General features: G+C 39.1%; 1 protein-coding gene across 2 annotated transcripts in view; it reads left to right on the top strand.

Annotated features, from left to right (window-relative positions):
- Positions 1–13,799, top strand: part of VPS8 (VPS8 subunit of CORVET complex) — a 247,367-nt gene that overhangs the window by 120,666 nt on the left and 112,902 nt on the right. For both annotated transcript variants that reach the window (XM_059163253.1, XM_059163252.1), the window contains exons 28-30: positions 4,740–4,811; positions 10,683–10,802; positions 12,087–12,143. In XM_059163253.1, the coding sequence (XP_059019236.1) occupies positions 4,740–4,811; positions 10,683–10,802; positions 12,087–12,143 (249 nt within the window). The remainder of the gene's footprint in view (positions 1–4,739; positions 4,812–10,682; positions 10,803–12,086; positions 12,144–13,799) is intronic.

Below are 13,799 nucleotides of genomic sequence, written 5' to 3'. Positions count from 1 at the left end.
AATTCCCTGAGTCTATTCTTGTTGCATAATTTTTTCTCTCTTTTGTTCAGCTTCATTGCTTTCTGATACTGTTTCTTCTAGGTCATCAATTCATTCCTCAACTCTTCCAGCCTGCTGTTCACTGCATCAAATGTGTTTCTAATCTCGTTTATTACGCTCTTCATCTTTCTTTTTAAACTCTTTTATGTTTGTGGTAAGGGTCTTATTGATGTCTTCTGTTCTTTTCTCAAACCCAGCGTGTTGTCCTATGATTGTTGCTTTAAATTCTCCATAAGGCATGTTACATGTATCTGTTTCACTTAGATCTCTGACTGTTATTTCTTGCTCTGTCTTGTTCTTTCATTTAGGATAAATTCCTGTCTTCACATTTTGTCTAAATTGCTGCCACCTTATGAGGGTTAGAAAAGCCAGTTATGTGTCCTGCTCCTGGAAGTAATGGCCTTATGATGAAGAGGTCATGTAGTGTCCAGGGCCTGTCACTTCAGGGAATGTCATCAGTGTGTACTGTGTGTGTTCTGTTGTGTTCTGGCTGCTCTATCCTTCATGCCAGTCATCTGCAGAGACTTTCCTTGCTTGCTGTGGACATTGTTTCATCCCTGGCCTGAATGTGGTGAGTTTTAACTAGGTTTACTCTGATCTGCTTGTAAAATGAGACCTGTCACCACCTACACTGGAACTGAGGCCCTGCAAAACTCTCTGGTCAGGCTACTTAGTGCGGGTGTTCTTGGGGAGGGGCTCACCAAGCTGGGACTGAGGGAAGTGTGACTGAGAAGAGCAGTTCTACTAGAGCTCAGAGGGGTTGGGCTGGGGTGAAAGCAAGTTAGTCAGCCAGTATTACCTGCAGGTGGCTCTTTGTTTATACTGAGTTGTAGCACCAGCCAGCTCCTTTCTGGGAGGGAGTATGCCCATGAACATTGCCTCTCAGGGATATGCTTCAGAAGAGCAAATAATCTCCCACTGTGTCCCTCAGGCACTCTTCAGATTGCTGTTTCCATGGTATCTGCCCCCAAATTGTTTGTCTGCCTTCTCTCCAGGAGTACTGCAGTACCTTCTAGGCTCTATCCCAGCCAAGCCTGCTGACCTTTAAAATTCCAGGCTTTAAGCCTTGCTTGTTGCAAGAAGTCATAAAACTCAGCCCCTCTCATTTCCTAAGTCAGTGGTTTTAGGGAAATGTTTTCCTTATGCATTCTCCTGGGTGCTCCTCTCTCTCTCTCTCTCTTTCTCTCACTCTTATTCTCACTTTGCTGTGACCTCTCTCCCTCCTTTTCACAGCAGCTTCAACCCTTTGCTTCTCTAAACCACGTCTCCATGCTTTATGCCTTCTTCAGTGTAGCCTCTTTTCTCCCTTTAGTTGTGGAGTTTGTTCTGTCAGTCTTCAGGTCAATTTCTGGTGTATGTAGGATGATTTGATAGTTACCTAGTTGTATTTGTGGGACTAGGCGAGCCTACGGTCCTTCTACTCTGCCACTGTCTTCTTCCTAACCAATTTTTCCCTTTTTATGGCTGTATAATTTTCCATTTTGTGAGTATACAATTTGCTGATCTGTTCACCAGTAGATGGTCCTTGAAGTTGTTTTGTGTTTTAGGCTCTTATGAATACAGCTATTATGAACATCTACATAAAGGCCTTTGTATGGACATACATTTCTGTTTCTCTTGAGTAAATACTAAAAGCTAGAATTGCTGGGTCTTTTGTTAAATGTATTCTTTTACTTTGTCAGAAACTGACATGCTGTTTTCTAAAGTGGTTCTACCATTTTACATTCCTACTAGAAGTATAGATGAGTATCAATCATTCCTTCATCTCACCAACACTTGGCTTTAGTTGATCTTTTTAAATTGACCATTCTAAAAGGTGTGTGGTGGTATCTCGTGGTTTTTATCTATATTTTCCTTCTGACTAATGATATTAAGCATCTTTTCATTAAGATAGATTGTAGAGAAGATAAGTTTGTCATTCATATATTCTCTTTGGTGAGAATATCTGTTCATTTTTTTAAAATTGTGTTTATTTTCTTGTCTGGTTTTAAAAGTTCTTTACAAATTTTAAATGCAAGTTCTTTATCAGATTACATAAGCTTACCAAATGTTTTCTACCAGTCTAGTGTGTCTTTAAAGACTAACAGTTTTGTTCAAAGATATCACTCAGAATTGATTATTTGGGGTTGTTTTTACCATGTATACTGTAGGCCTTTTCAGGGTGTCAATTCATGTCTTTATTTCAAGAAAGTTTTCTTGAATTACAGATTTAAGTGCTTTTTCTACTTCATTATTTTGTATTTTATCTTAAACTGCAATTATTTGTGTGTTGTATTTTCTTTATCTTTATTTGTCACCTTTTCTTTGATCTGTTTTACCTTTTAATTTAAATTTCATTTTCTTAGTTCTTTTCATTTATGTTTTCTAGTTCTCCTATTTTACTTTTGGTCATGTCTTTTCTCCCAAGGGTGGCTTGTATGCCTTTGTACTTCATGCACTGTGTCATTCTCCATTAGGCCATCTTTGCATGTTATTCCTCTCACCAAGCATTGTATAAGTAGAAGCGTCTTTGTGGAATGATAATGTTTTTTTGTTTTTGTTTTTGTTTTTAAAGATTTTATTTATTTATTTGACAGAGATCACAAGTAGGCAGAGAGGCAGGCAGAGAGAGACGGGGGGAAGTAGGCTCCTTGCTGAGTAGGGAGCCCGATGCGGGGCTCGATCCCAGGACCCTGGGATCATGACCTGAGCTGCAGGCAGAGGCTTTAACCCACTGAGCCACCCAGGCGCCCTTGGAATAATAGTGTTTTAATAGTGATACACCATGGTAGTGGCAGCTGTTAAGTTCAACCAAAATATGTCATTATGTATATCATAATATTCATACTGTGGTGTATTACCACTTAATTATGTTTATAGAAGTAAATGTTCAGTATCTGTTTCAAAGTAGTGAGTACATGCTGCCAAAAAGGAAAATAGACGAGAAGTTCTTTTTTACTAGCTGTCACTGCTGTTGCTTTTTAATACCGATGTTAATTCTCCATGATTTTGTGTTTTCGTTGAATAGCATTTGTATTAGCAGATAATACTGTCTATTTGTATCTGCAAAGTGACCTCTCACTTTGGCAAGATGGGGTCAGGGTAGAGTTATGTGTTTGTGTTAGTGTGTTCATGTTTGTTGTTTTTGTAAACCTGCAGATAGAACTGAGAGACTTTCTGGTTCATCTTTCTGTCTTTAGACAGGGTAATATTTAACCCACTTAAACATTAAAATATCTTCTATTTGAGTTCCCAGATTGAGAGTTCCTACAGTCTCCTTGGTAACTTGTGTCAGCATTTTCCAATTAAGTGACAGCAAAATAGTTTAGTTGAAGAAATAGTTTTTAAAAAAGAAAAGATTCTGTTTTTGTCTGTCATTAAGCAGACAAGCATCCATTTGTTTAAAGCACTTAGTGTGTGTCAGGAAAGTAGAAGGAAGGGCATGCTAACTGGAAAACATCATGAGGAGAGGTACTTGGGAGAAGTTGGGGAAGTTCAGGGCCCATTTACAGGGTAACAGTATTTAGGTTGAATGTAACCATGATGTAGTCTTGGAAGTTGATGGCTGTGAAATTCCTTCTTTTTTTTTTAATCTAATCATTTAAATTTTTATTTATTATTTATTTTTAAAAGATTTTATTTATTCACTTGACAGACAGAGATCACAAGTAGGCAGAGAGGCAGGCAGAGAGAAAGGGGGAAGCAGGCTCCCTGCTGAGCAGAGAGCCCGTTGCGGGGCTTGATCCTGGAGTCCCGGGACTCCAGGATCATGACCTGAGCTGAAGGCAGAGGCCACTGAGCCACCCAGGTGCCCCGTAATCATTTAATTTTTAAGTGGGACAATATATAGGTTTTTTTTTTTTTTGAAAATAAGCAGTAAATTATTGGTGTATGGATTCAGATATTTCTAAGACCCACATGTGCTACATGAAAACCAGGGAAAAGATCTTCAATTCTTTCATCATTTTTATTACTTAATAAATAATTTCATTTCAGTTTTTTGGTAGTGAACACAATTCTTATTCTCATATATGCATTTTGTAAGTATTAGGTATTTTCAGAATCTGACGCTGTCATTTACTTTGGTGTATATTCTTTGAAAATATATTTGGCACTACTTGCACAGGGATATAAAAGTGCTATAGTTGGCAGTGTTTTGAAAATAAAACACCTAATCTTTGTGTGTGTAGGCTTGAGGATTTTAACATTGTGATGGTTTTAGCATAATTTTTAGGAAATTACCTATCATTGAATATCATTTTGTTTTTAGTTGTCATGGAAATGATGAAAGTTATTTTTCAGGAAAGTTAATGAACTGTACTTCAGCTATTATTTCCAAAATGTAGTGGGAATGATGGCAGAGCATGTAACCTGTAGTTCATCTTCTCAAACCCTTGTTCAAAAGTTGCCTTTTGTCATTAGTGTTTTTTCTTTTTCATTGCCTATGAACTTTCTCAAATCGCTCTTTGGTAGTGTGATAGTTGCTATATTTTTATACTTACTATTAATTTTTCAAGTCCCATGATACCATGCAATAGTATATGCTATAGCTTTCTACCTAACTCACTAAAAGCAACTTATTATTTAAAGGTATATAAGGAAAAACCTGATGAGGAATGGTTACCTTATTTGGGATTTTACCAGACTATTAATAAAAATTTAATAACTTGTTTCCTTCTAACATTTGCAAATAATTATTTTTAAAAATTTCTTCCTGTTAGACCTTTGAAGATTTTAAAAATGACAAGCAAGCTGTAGAATATCAACAAAGAATTGTGGATATTTTGTTGAAAGTAAGTATTCTGAGAATAGATGTCTTTGTATTGATGTTTGTTTGTTTGTTTATTGGGGGGAGGGTTATAGGGAGAGGGTTAGAGAAAATCTTATGCAGGCTCCATGCCCAGTGTGGAGCCTGATGCAGGACTCGATCACATATCCTGAGGTCATGACTTGAGCCAAAATCAAGTCATATACTTAACCAACTGAGCCACCAGGTGCCCCGTATTGGTGTTTATTTTAAGAAAGCTGAATTGTGGGCGCCTGGGTGGCTCAGTGGATTAAGCCGCTGCCTTCGGCTCAGGTCATGATCTCAGGGTCCTGGGATCGAGTCCCGCATCGGGCTCTCTGCTCAGCAGGGAGCCTGCTTCCCTCTCTCTCTCTCTCTCTGGCTGCCTCTCTGTCTACTTGTGATTTCTCTCTGTCAAATAAATAAATCTTAAAAAAAAAAAAAAAAAAAAAAAAAAAAAAAAAAAAAAAGAAAGCTGAATTGTTTTACAGCAAGTTCTAAAATGATCCTCTTTAATGAAGCAGTGTGTTCAATTCATTTAAAAATTTTATTGTGATATCTTTGTCTTTCAAACCTGAATAAAATACTAATCATTTTAAAAAATGTATTTCAGCTGTAGACCAGATATAGGATATAAGGTACTACTGTGAAATGCATATTGTGGTAGTTGCTTTATCAGTATGATTATGTGAAATAATTGTGACTAACTCAGAATGCTTTGAGAAAATAATTAATGTGAAGAATTTTCTTCCATCTCATACCAGCCATGCTGTGTTGCTTAGTTGGTACTGTCATCTGACCATGGCACTGAGATGGTGGGCACAACTTAGAAGGATTAGAGGCACACAGAGATGATCATCTCAGTTTAAATCTAACCAGATTCAGTCCAAAGCTATTTTGAGATCCATGCTACTGCAAATGAATGAATGCAGAGACAGATTCTTTTCCTTTCCATCTGCACAGCTTGAACCAGGCCAGTTTCTTCTTGTAGTTGAAATCTGAGAATTTTCATCCTGTTCATTTGGCTGTAAAATGGAGGTTTCTTCCTTTTAGTGAATTTTAGATTATTTTGGGCAAGAGAGCAAATCAAAACATTCTCTAATTGTGTATTACACTAATGCATTACATTTATAATAGCTCTTTATAGTTTTCAAAACACATTTATATACATTATCTTATTTGAGCTATTTATTGACCTTGTAACATAGGCACTGATGAATATGAGACTAGGATTTGCTCAGCCTCCAAATAATGCCAGTTTGATCCAGGTAGGGGGTGTGGAGAATTTTTACTTGGGTCTCTTAAACAGTCTTGTCCTCCTTTAGTTTGTGATCTTGCCTTTCTTTTATTCTTCTGTGGCTCCCTATTGGATCAGTTGGAATTAAGTTCCACTGTGAGAGAAAATCAAAATAACAATAGTTTAATTGTGATGGGAGTTTATTTTTCTCATGAAAGTCTGGAGGTCAGCAACCTGTTCTAGTAGAGTGGCTTCACGGACTTACCAGGGATGCAGATGCCTTCTGCTTTAACTGTTGTTATTCTTAGTACATGGTTTCTGTCTTTGATCCAATGGATGGCTCTAGCCATCACCTGAACATTCTAGCCAGTCTGAATGCAGAAAGAGATGAAGCAGAGAGTTTCCTCTCTCTAAGAAGACTTTTTAGAAGTTGTATACTACAATTCAGCTTACAACATATTGATCAGAACTTAGATATATTGCTTCTCAGCTGCTAAGAGAGATTGAGAAATGTACTCCATGTTATGGGTGACCATGTGTTTAGCCTAAAATGAGGAGTTCTGTTTCTAAGTTAGGAAGGAAGAGCAGATGTTAGAGCACAATTCCTGATTTCTGTCATACTCATCTGAAGTTTGTCGAATATGATATCCAAGATCCTTCTGTATTTTCTGGTCCCTGATTACTTCTTTATAATTGCTCTCTTCTCCTGTCCCTGACACACCCCCTGTGGCACACACATTCTTTGTATTAATGAACTTCTCAACTGTATTAAATTATTGCGATTCACTAAACTGCATCATCTCTATGTCTTACGTTCTTTGTGTGAGTTTCCTTTCATCCCATCATGCCCTTCCTTCCCTTTCCCCGCCTGGCAAATTCCTAACCATTTTCCAAGACAGAACTCAAATATCATCCACGAGAAACTCCTTTAGAATCCTTTCCACACTTTGAGTTTGATTAGTTGCCCCTTCTCCATGTTCATACTTATGCAGCACATGGCACGCTGTAAGGGAATTATTTACAGGTTTATTTTCCTGCCTGGAAAATAAAGTTGAGTTTCCGTTAAGCAGAGACTATAAGGATTTTTGTGTGTGTCATTGTTTTAACATGCCCCAAGTATGTCCAGCACAATGCGTGCATGCTGGTAAGTGGTCAAGACATGTTTGCAAGTTGAGTGAATGGGAGTTTGAATTTAAAACTGTGCCAAGTTGGAGGAACAATCCAGATGAAGAAAATAGCACTCCGTGAAGTACTTAAACTATTACAGTTGGTGAATTGCTACCCTCGTATATTGTTTTGTATTGCCTACCTTGGGTCATTGAAGATTGAACTCTTGAGATTATTTTCTCATTTCTGATGAGAGAGTCCTATTAACAAGTGTGCTGCTGACAGAGCCAGTGAACATGGGAATGGCAGCAAGCACCAGAGAACTGGATGAGCATCAGAGCTAAGGTGATACTATGTGTCTGAATGACTACAGACATGGAAGTGAAAAGCTGTTACTTTGTGACTTTATATAAGATTGCTCAGAAAATTTTTTTAAGCCTGGTTCCTGGAATAGGTAAGAGAAGAATGGAGAGAGATCAGAATTTTGAGGATGATAACTGTTAGACACTTGGTGAGGTGCCAAGGGAATTGGCTGAGAGTTAGAAGTGTTTTCTCAGAAGGTGTTTCTAGGATCAGTTGGTAAAGTGGTCCATACCTAGAGAGTGAAAGGATGGGGAAAAGCCAAGCGGAGCAGTAGCTGGGCCCAAAAGTTGAGTCTAGGAAAGCACCTGCGCACGGCAAGGGAGTGATGATGGAGTATCTTAAAGCGATAGAGAGTTCTTTGAATATTGTCAGTTGGAACTTAGAAACCTCAAAGATTATAACTTGAAGTATTCTCCAACTGTGGTAATGAAGAATTATGCACTTGAGCAAGCTGTGGTTGCCAGACTAAAGCAGGACGACTTAAAGAAAGGGGTACACTGCTAGCAAAATAGGAAGAGGTAGGCCAAAAGCTGTGTGCCCTGAGGGAACATTTTACAACAGGAGCAGTCTTACACTTGATCTTCAGGTGAGAGTATGAGAGGGAACAGGACAACCAAGGGAACAGGACCATCAATGGATGAGACAGTTGGTTGTTCGGCTAATCCCAGAAATACCTGATCTTCCTTCCCTGTATTCTGCATTTTCTCTCTTTGCTGATGGTGTCATCGTCGGAAGTGCCTATCAGGCCCAAGTCTGTCGTTGTTTATTCCTCCTTTAGCCACACGTTTCCACTCAGGTAAATCCTTGTCCTGTTGCCATCCTCTCTGCAGGGCCTTTTGCACCTGTTCCTGCTTCTGTTTTCATGATCACCATCCTGGTTCAGACCACCTTGTCTCTCTGTTAGACCCCTGCAGTCACATGCATCTCACCTGGGCTCTTTATCTTTTAATTCTTCCTTGTGTTATTTTATCCTGTTCACTGCCAACTGAATAATTTTCCCAAGTGCAGTGCTGATCACAACCAGATCTCCTGTTGAACATGTTTAGTAGCACCCCAGTTTTCTGTGGAATAAACTCTAGATTCCTTGGAATGACATTTGAGGCCTCGTCTTTTCAGTCTGCTATCTCTCTCCTCCTCATGCATGCTGCTACATTCTAGTGGAACACATCGTTTCTTCAAACACACTTGTGTTTTCCTGTGTCCATGCTTTTGCTCACACTCTTCTCTCTGCCTTGGTAACTCTCTCCTTTCCAAACTTTTCTCGTTTCTTTTCAAATTCCCTTTCTCATTTTCTCCACCATGCTTTTATAACCATATGTTCTTTCATAATGTTGGTCACATTGTGCCTTTTATTTATTTGTTTTTTAAGATTTTTTATTCACTTATTGGAGAAAGAAAAACAGAGATAGTGAGAGAGAGTACACGAGTGGGGAGGAGAGGGACAAGCAGGCTCCTCAGTGAGCAGGGAGCCTGATGTGGTCTTGAACCCAGGACCCTGGGATCATGACCTGAGCCAAAGGCAGATGCTTAACTGACTGAGCGACTCAGACATCCCCACATTGTGCCTTTTATTTCAGATTTGTTACTTGATTCTCCTTGCTTTCTTACTGATTACCTGAATGCGTTTCCCTTTCCATCTTACACCCAGGAGGTAGACAGGAGGTGAGAGCTCATTCAAACCAGAGGAGTGATTATGATTGGATAACTGTATGTGCTTGTAACAAGCTTGTTGCCCGAAACCATTTGTCCAAGGAACTGCTTGTAGACAGGGCAGAAGCCATTCACTTCACTGATTCCTGGGCTAGCGGACTTCCTTTTCTGGGACACCTTCACTCTCAAGTTATCTTGCTTTAAAAAAAAAAAATAATAATTTTTATTGTAGAATAATGGACATACAACATTATACTGGTTTCAGGTATATAACATAGCAAGCGATTCAATATTTACATACATGAAATGGCTATTGCAGTAAGTCTAGTTAGTTACCATCTGTCACTACACAAAACTGTTGCAATATTATTGACTTCCTTATGCTGTACATTTCATCTCTGTGTCTTATTTATTTTATAACTGGAAATTTGTACCTCTTAATCCCATTTGCCTGTTTTGTTTAATCACGTCCTCTCCTCCCCTCTGGCAGCCATCAGTTTGTTCTCTGTGCCTATCCGTCTGTTTCTGTTTTGTTTGCTTTGTGTTTTAGATTTCACATATAAGTGAAATCATATGGTATTTGTCTTTCTCTAACTTATTCTATTTAGCATAATGTCCATCCATGTTGTTACACCTGGTAAGATTTCATTCTTCTTTGTGACTGAGTAATACTCCACTGTATGGGGGTGTGTATGTATACATGTATGTGTGTGTGTGACATACCACCTCTTCATCCATTCATCTGTCGATGGAATGTAGGCTGCTTCCATAGCTTGGCCATTGTAAGTAATGCTGCAGTAAACATAGAGGTGCATGTATCTTTTTGAATTAGGGTTTTGTTTTCTTCAGATAAATATTTAGAGATGGAATTCCTAGATCATACTACTTTGTTTTTTGAGGAACCTCCATACTATTTACCACAGTGCTGCACCAATTACATTCCTACCCACAGTGTGCATGAGTCTTCCCTTTTCTCTATATCCTTCCTTGACAGGTGCTCTTTCTTGTCTTTCTGATACTAGCCAATGTGGCAGGTATGAGGTGGTACCTCACTGTGGTCTTGACTTGCATTTCCCAATGATTAGTGATATTGAATATCTTTTCCTGTGCCTTCAGGTTAACGTACCTTTAAACCCCAGAATTGCTCTCTTCTTCCTGTGTTGGTAGGCAGCTTTTTGGTATGGTTACTTAAACTTAATTTAAATTTAACTTTAGAAGGATTCTCTTTTAAGAATTCCAGAGGGAAACATGTTTAATATTTCTTCAAAAGCCAGCTCTGGCAATTCAGTTCTTACCCAGTTGTGCCTAGAAGTATACCAAAAATCACTGAAATGTTTTCCTTTCAGAATATGAAAATAGTTTGTGCTCCTGGCATTGAACTCCATTGAATCCAAAAGATTCTATAAAAGAATCTTTTCCTGATCTTCGAAGAGTAATAGGGCTTCTCGCCACCTTTCTAATGGTATAATTTTGTGTCAAACCAGATGGTGTATGGAGTAACTGGTCTCTTTTGCTCACCAGGTTATGGTGGAGAATTCCGATTTCACTCCCTCACAAGTTGGGTGTCTCTTCACATTCCTTGCCCGGCAGCTTGCAAAGCCTGACAATACCTTGTTTGTAAACAGAACCCTTTTTGATCAGGTGCGTGTCTTTAATGATGAGAATTGGTTTTATTCTCTTTACTGCTCATAGGAAATGACTGGACTACACATTTTCTTAATGTAATAGCCTAGCAGGTAAATGTCTTATCAGGTAGGTGCCTGGTCTGGTTTTTAATTTGGATTAAATTAGTTGTCAATTTTTTGATGTTGTGTCTGGATAGTATGACTTCACCTAGTAACTTGCTATCTTGGGAGTATGGCTTGTGGAGATTGGTTTATAGAAATTTTCGTTCGCTGTTATTCTGTTGCTCTAAATTGCCTAGAATTCTTTGCTCAAGAATTTTTCAATTTAAGAATTCATGCCTCTCGTTGGTAGCACGTCTATGATGTTGATCATCTGGAAGACAGATCATTATTAGAAAGTCTGAATTTCCCTATACGTGACTTTGTCTCTGAAGGTATCTCCTAATCCCAGTTAGATATCTTCTGTATATCCATAGGCAGGTGGCAAAGAAAACACTTTTTATTTGGAGAAAGTTCCCAGTAATGACTAGCATTTATTGAACACTTCATAGTACCAGGCTCTGTTCCAGGGTTTTTTTGCTTTGTTTTAAAGATTTTGTTTATTCATTTGAGAGAGCACAAGCAGGGGAAGCGGCAGAGGGAGAGGTAAAGGCAGGCTCCTGGCTGAGCAGGGAGCCCAAATTGGGACTTGATCCCAGCATCAGGGGTTCCTGACCTGAACCAAAGGCAGACAGATGCTTAACCAACTGAGCCACTCAGGCGCTCCTGTTCCAGGGTTTTATATGTATGTGTTGACTCATTGCCATTGTATTGGTAGCCCTGAGATTGGTATTGTTGGTACCTTCTGTTCTGCAGATGAGGAAACTAAAGCCTTGGAGGGGTTATGTCACTCATCCAAGTCCATACTTAATAAGTATTATTATCAGCAGTAAGTGTTGTTATTAAATGTTAAAGAGGTTAAGACTCAAATAAATTCAGGTGGCCTGACTCTGTAAAGTCCATGCTTTGCCTGGTCCATTGTATTCAGGGATCTTAAGGTTAAGGTGTACAGATGGCGCTATCTTCCTGCCATGTTTCTGAATAGTAAGGATAAGATAGATACATATTAAGTTGTTGACATCCTTGAACCTGCTGTGTCTTCTGACAGGCTAGTCAGGAAGCCATATATCTGTGGGGCTTGTTATGGCCAAGTGTGAGTGAATTGATGATACAGAAAGGGTGTTTCCTGTTATTTTCATTACTACAGTGTTATGGCATCCATGTTGGTATCCAGTAAAGAAAATACCTTTTCTTTCACCAGGTCCTTGAATTCCTCTGTAGTCCTGATGATGACTCCCGACACTCTGAAAGACAGCAGGTATGAACTACTGGAACTCTTTTTGCTAAAGGATGGGAAAGAGGACAGAAAAAGCTAGAAAGAATCCTTCTGTGCTAGACATCATGAAAGAAAGGGGAAAGTTACTTGTGCCAAATCCTAATACTGTGCTAGATGGCGGCAACCAGAAAATAGTGTGGGTAGTTGTTAAAGGTACACTTGTAAACAATTTATATCAAACTAAATTCTTAGGCAGGCTGGACTTGTCTGCATTCACCATGACATCAAAAAGAGTTACTCATCCTTCTCTATGAAGTCACAGCAGTTGGCACCTGTTGTGTTCTGCTTTCTGCCTGGGCCATTTATCTGATAACCACCCTAGCTGCTGTGGCTCTGAACCAGAAAGGCTGCAGGCTCTTGAGTATTGGGACATCCAACTTTAGGGAGTGTCCTATAGCCCCCCTGCATTAGGGGTAAACATTTCTGGAGACTAGAATCCCATCTGTCGCTTCACTAATCACTAAGAGATTATAACTGTTTGGTTACCACTTCTTTCTAGTTAAGTCACTTTGAGTGTCTCTCCCAGGAGTAGCCTTCAAAGATTACCCCCCTATAACTGTGAGCACGAAGAGAGCCTACTTTTTTTTTTTTTTTAAAGGATAGAAGCCTTTGCAGCTGTCTTTTTTTTTTTTTTTTAATTTATTTGACGGACAGAGATCACAAGTAGACAGAGAGGCAGGCAGGGGGTGGGGTGGAGGCAGGAGGGAGCCTGATGCAGGGCTTGATCCCAGGACCCTGGGATCATGACCTGAGCCAAAGGCAGAGGCTTTAACCCACTGAGCCACCCAGGCGCCCCAACAGAGCCTATTTAAAATTGATGGCCAGAATCTGTCAGGTAAGCAAGCTACAAAATATAAGTACTTGCAGGGCTATGCTGGCCTTCTTTTTATTGTAATAGTGCCCAACAGCTGGAATGTTGAGACTCGGATAAAGAACAGAGGATAGCAAGGTGACCCTTTTGCCTGCACAGCTGTGTCCCAGTGACTGCTGCAGACAAGCTTAGGAGAGAGAATGACTGATAACATTTTGGTTATCTCAAATTATATTGAATACAGCTAATAATGTGGACCCCCTCACTTTGCCCCATTTCTCTCTTGGCAGGAAAAGTGAATGATGGTATGTGTGGTGTTACTATATAAAATGATAAGCGCTTTTAATATAAAAAACTACACAGAAATAAAAATCAAATCTAAATGTAAAAGTTAAACTGAAAAGTAATCCTCATATAGTAGTGCTGTACTTTTGGAAGTCCCCTTTGAGACTATCCAGGTTTTTTCTCAACTCATTTGAGAAATAAGAAAATTGATACAGTAAATTGCTCAAGTTCACAACTAAGATCAGAACCCCCTTCCGTCCCTTCTAATCTAGCACTCTTGTGTCATGTGTTTTGTATAAAAATTGGTGTCTGCAGTGTTTTTGAGTGTTTTCTGGTGGTATGCTGATAAAATTTTAACAACTGGTTCCCCAGGTGTAGTTCTGATACAAATGTTGGTTGATATTTTCAATATTTAAGTGAATAAAATGAAGACACAACAGTGAAAGCGTGACAGAACCCACAGATCCATCAGCGAAGTGACTTCTGTGCTCAGCTCTTGAATACTGGAAAAATAATAACAGTTTTTTGTGCTATGCACAGTA

Source organism: Mustela lutreola, chromosome 2, assembly GCF_030435805.1.
Source record: "Mustela lutreola isolate mMusLut2 chromosome 2, mMusLut2.pri, whole genome shotgun sequence".
Taxonomy (NCBI): Eukaryota; Metazoa; Chordata; class Mammalia; order Carnivora; family Mustelidae; genus Mustela; species Mustela lutreola.
This window is presented reverse-complemented; position numbering and strand designations above follow the sequence as displayed.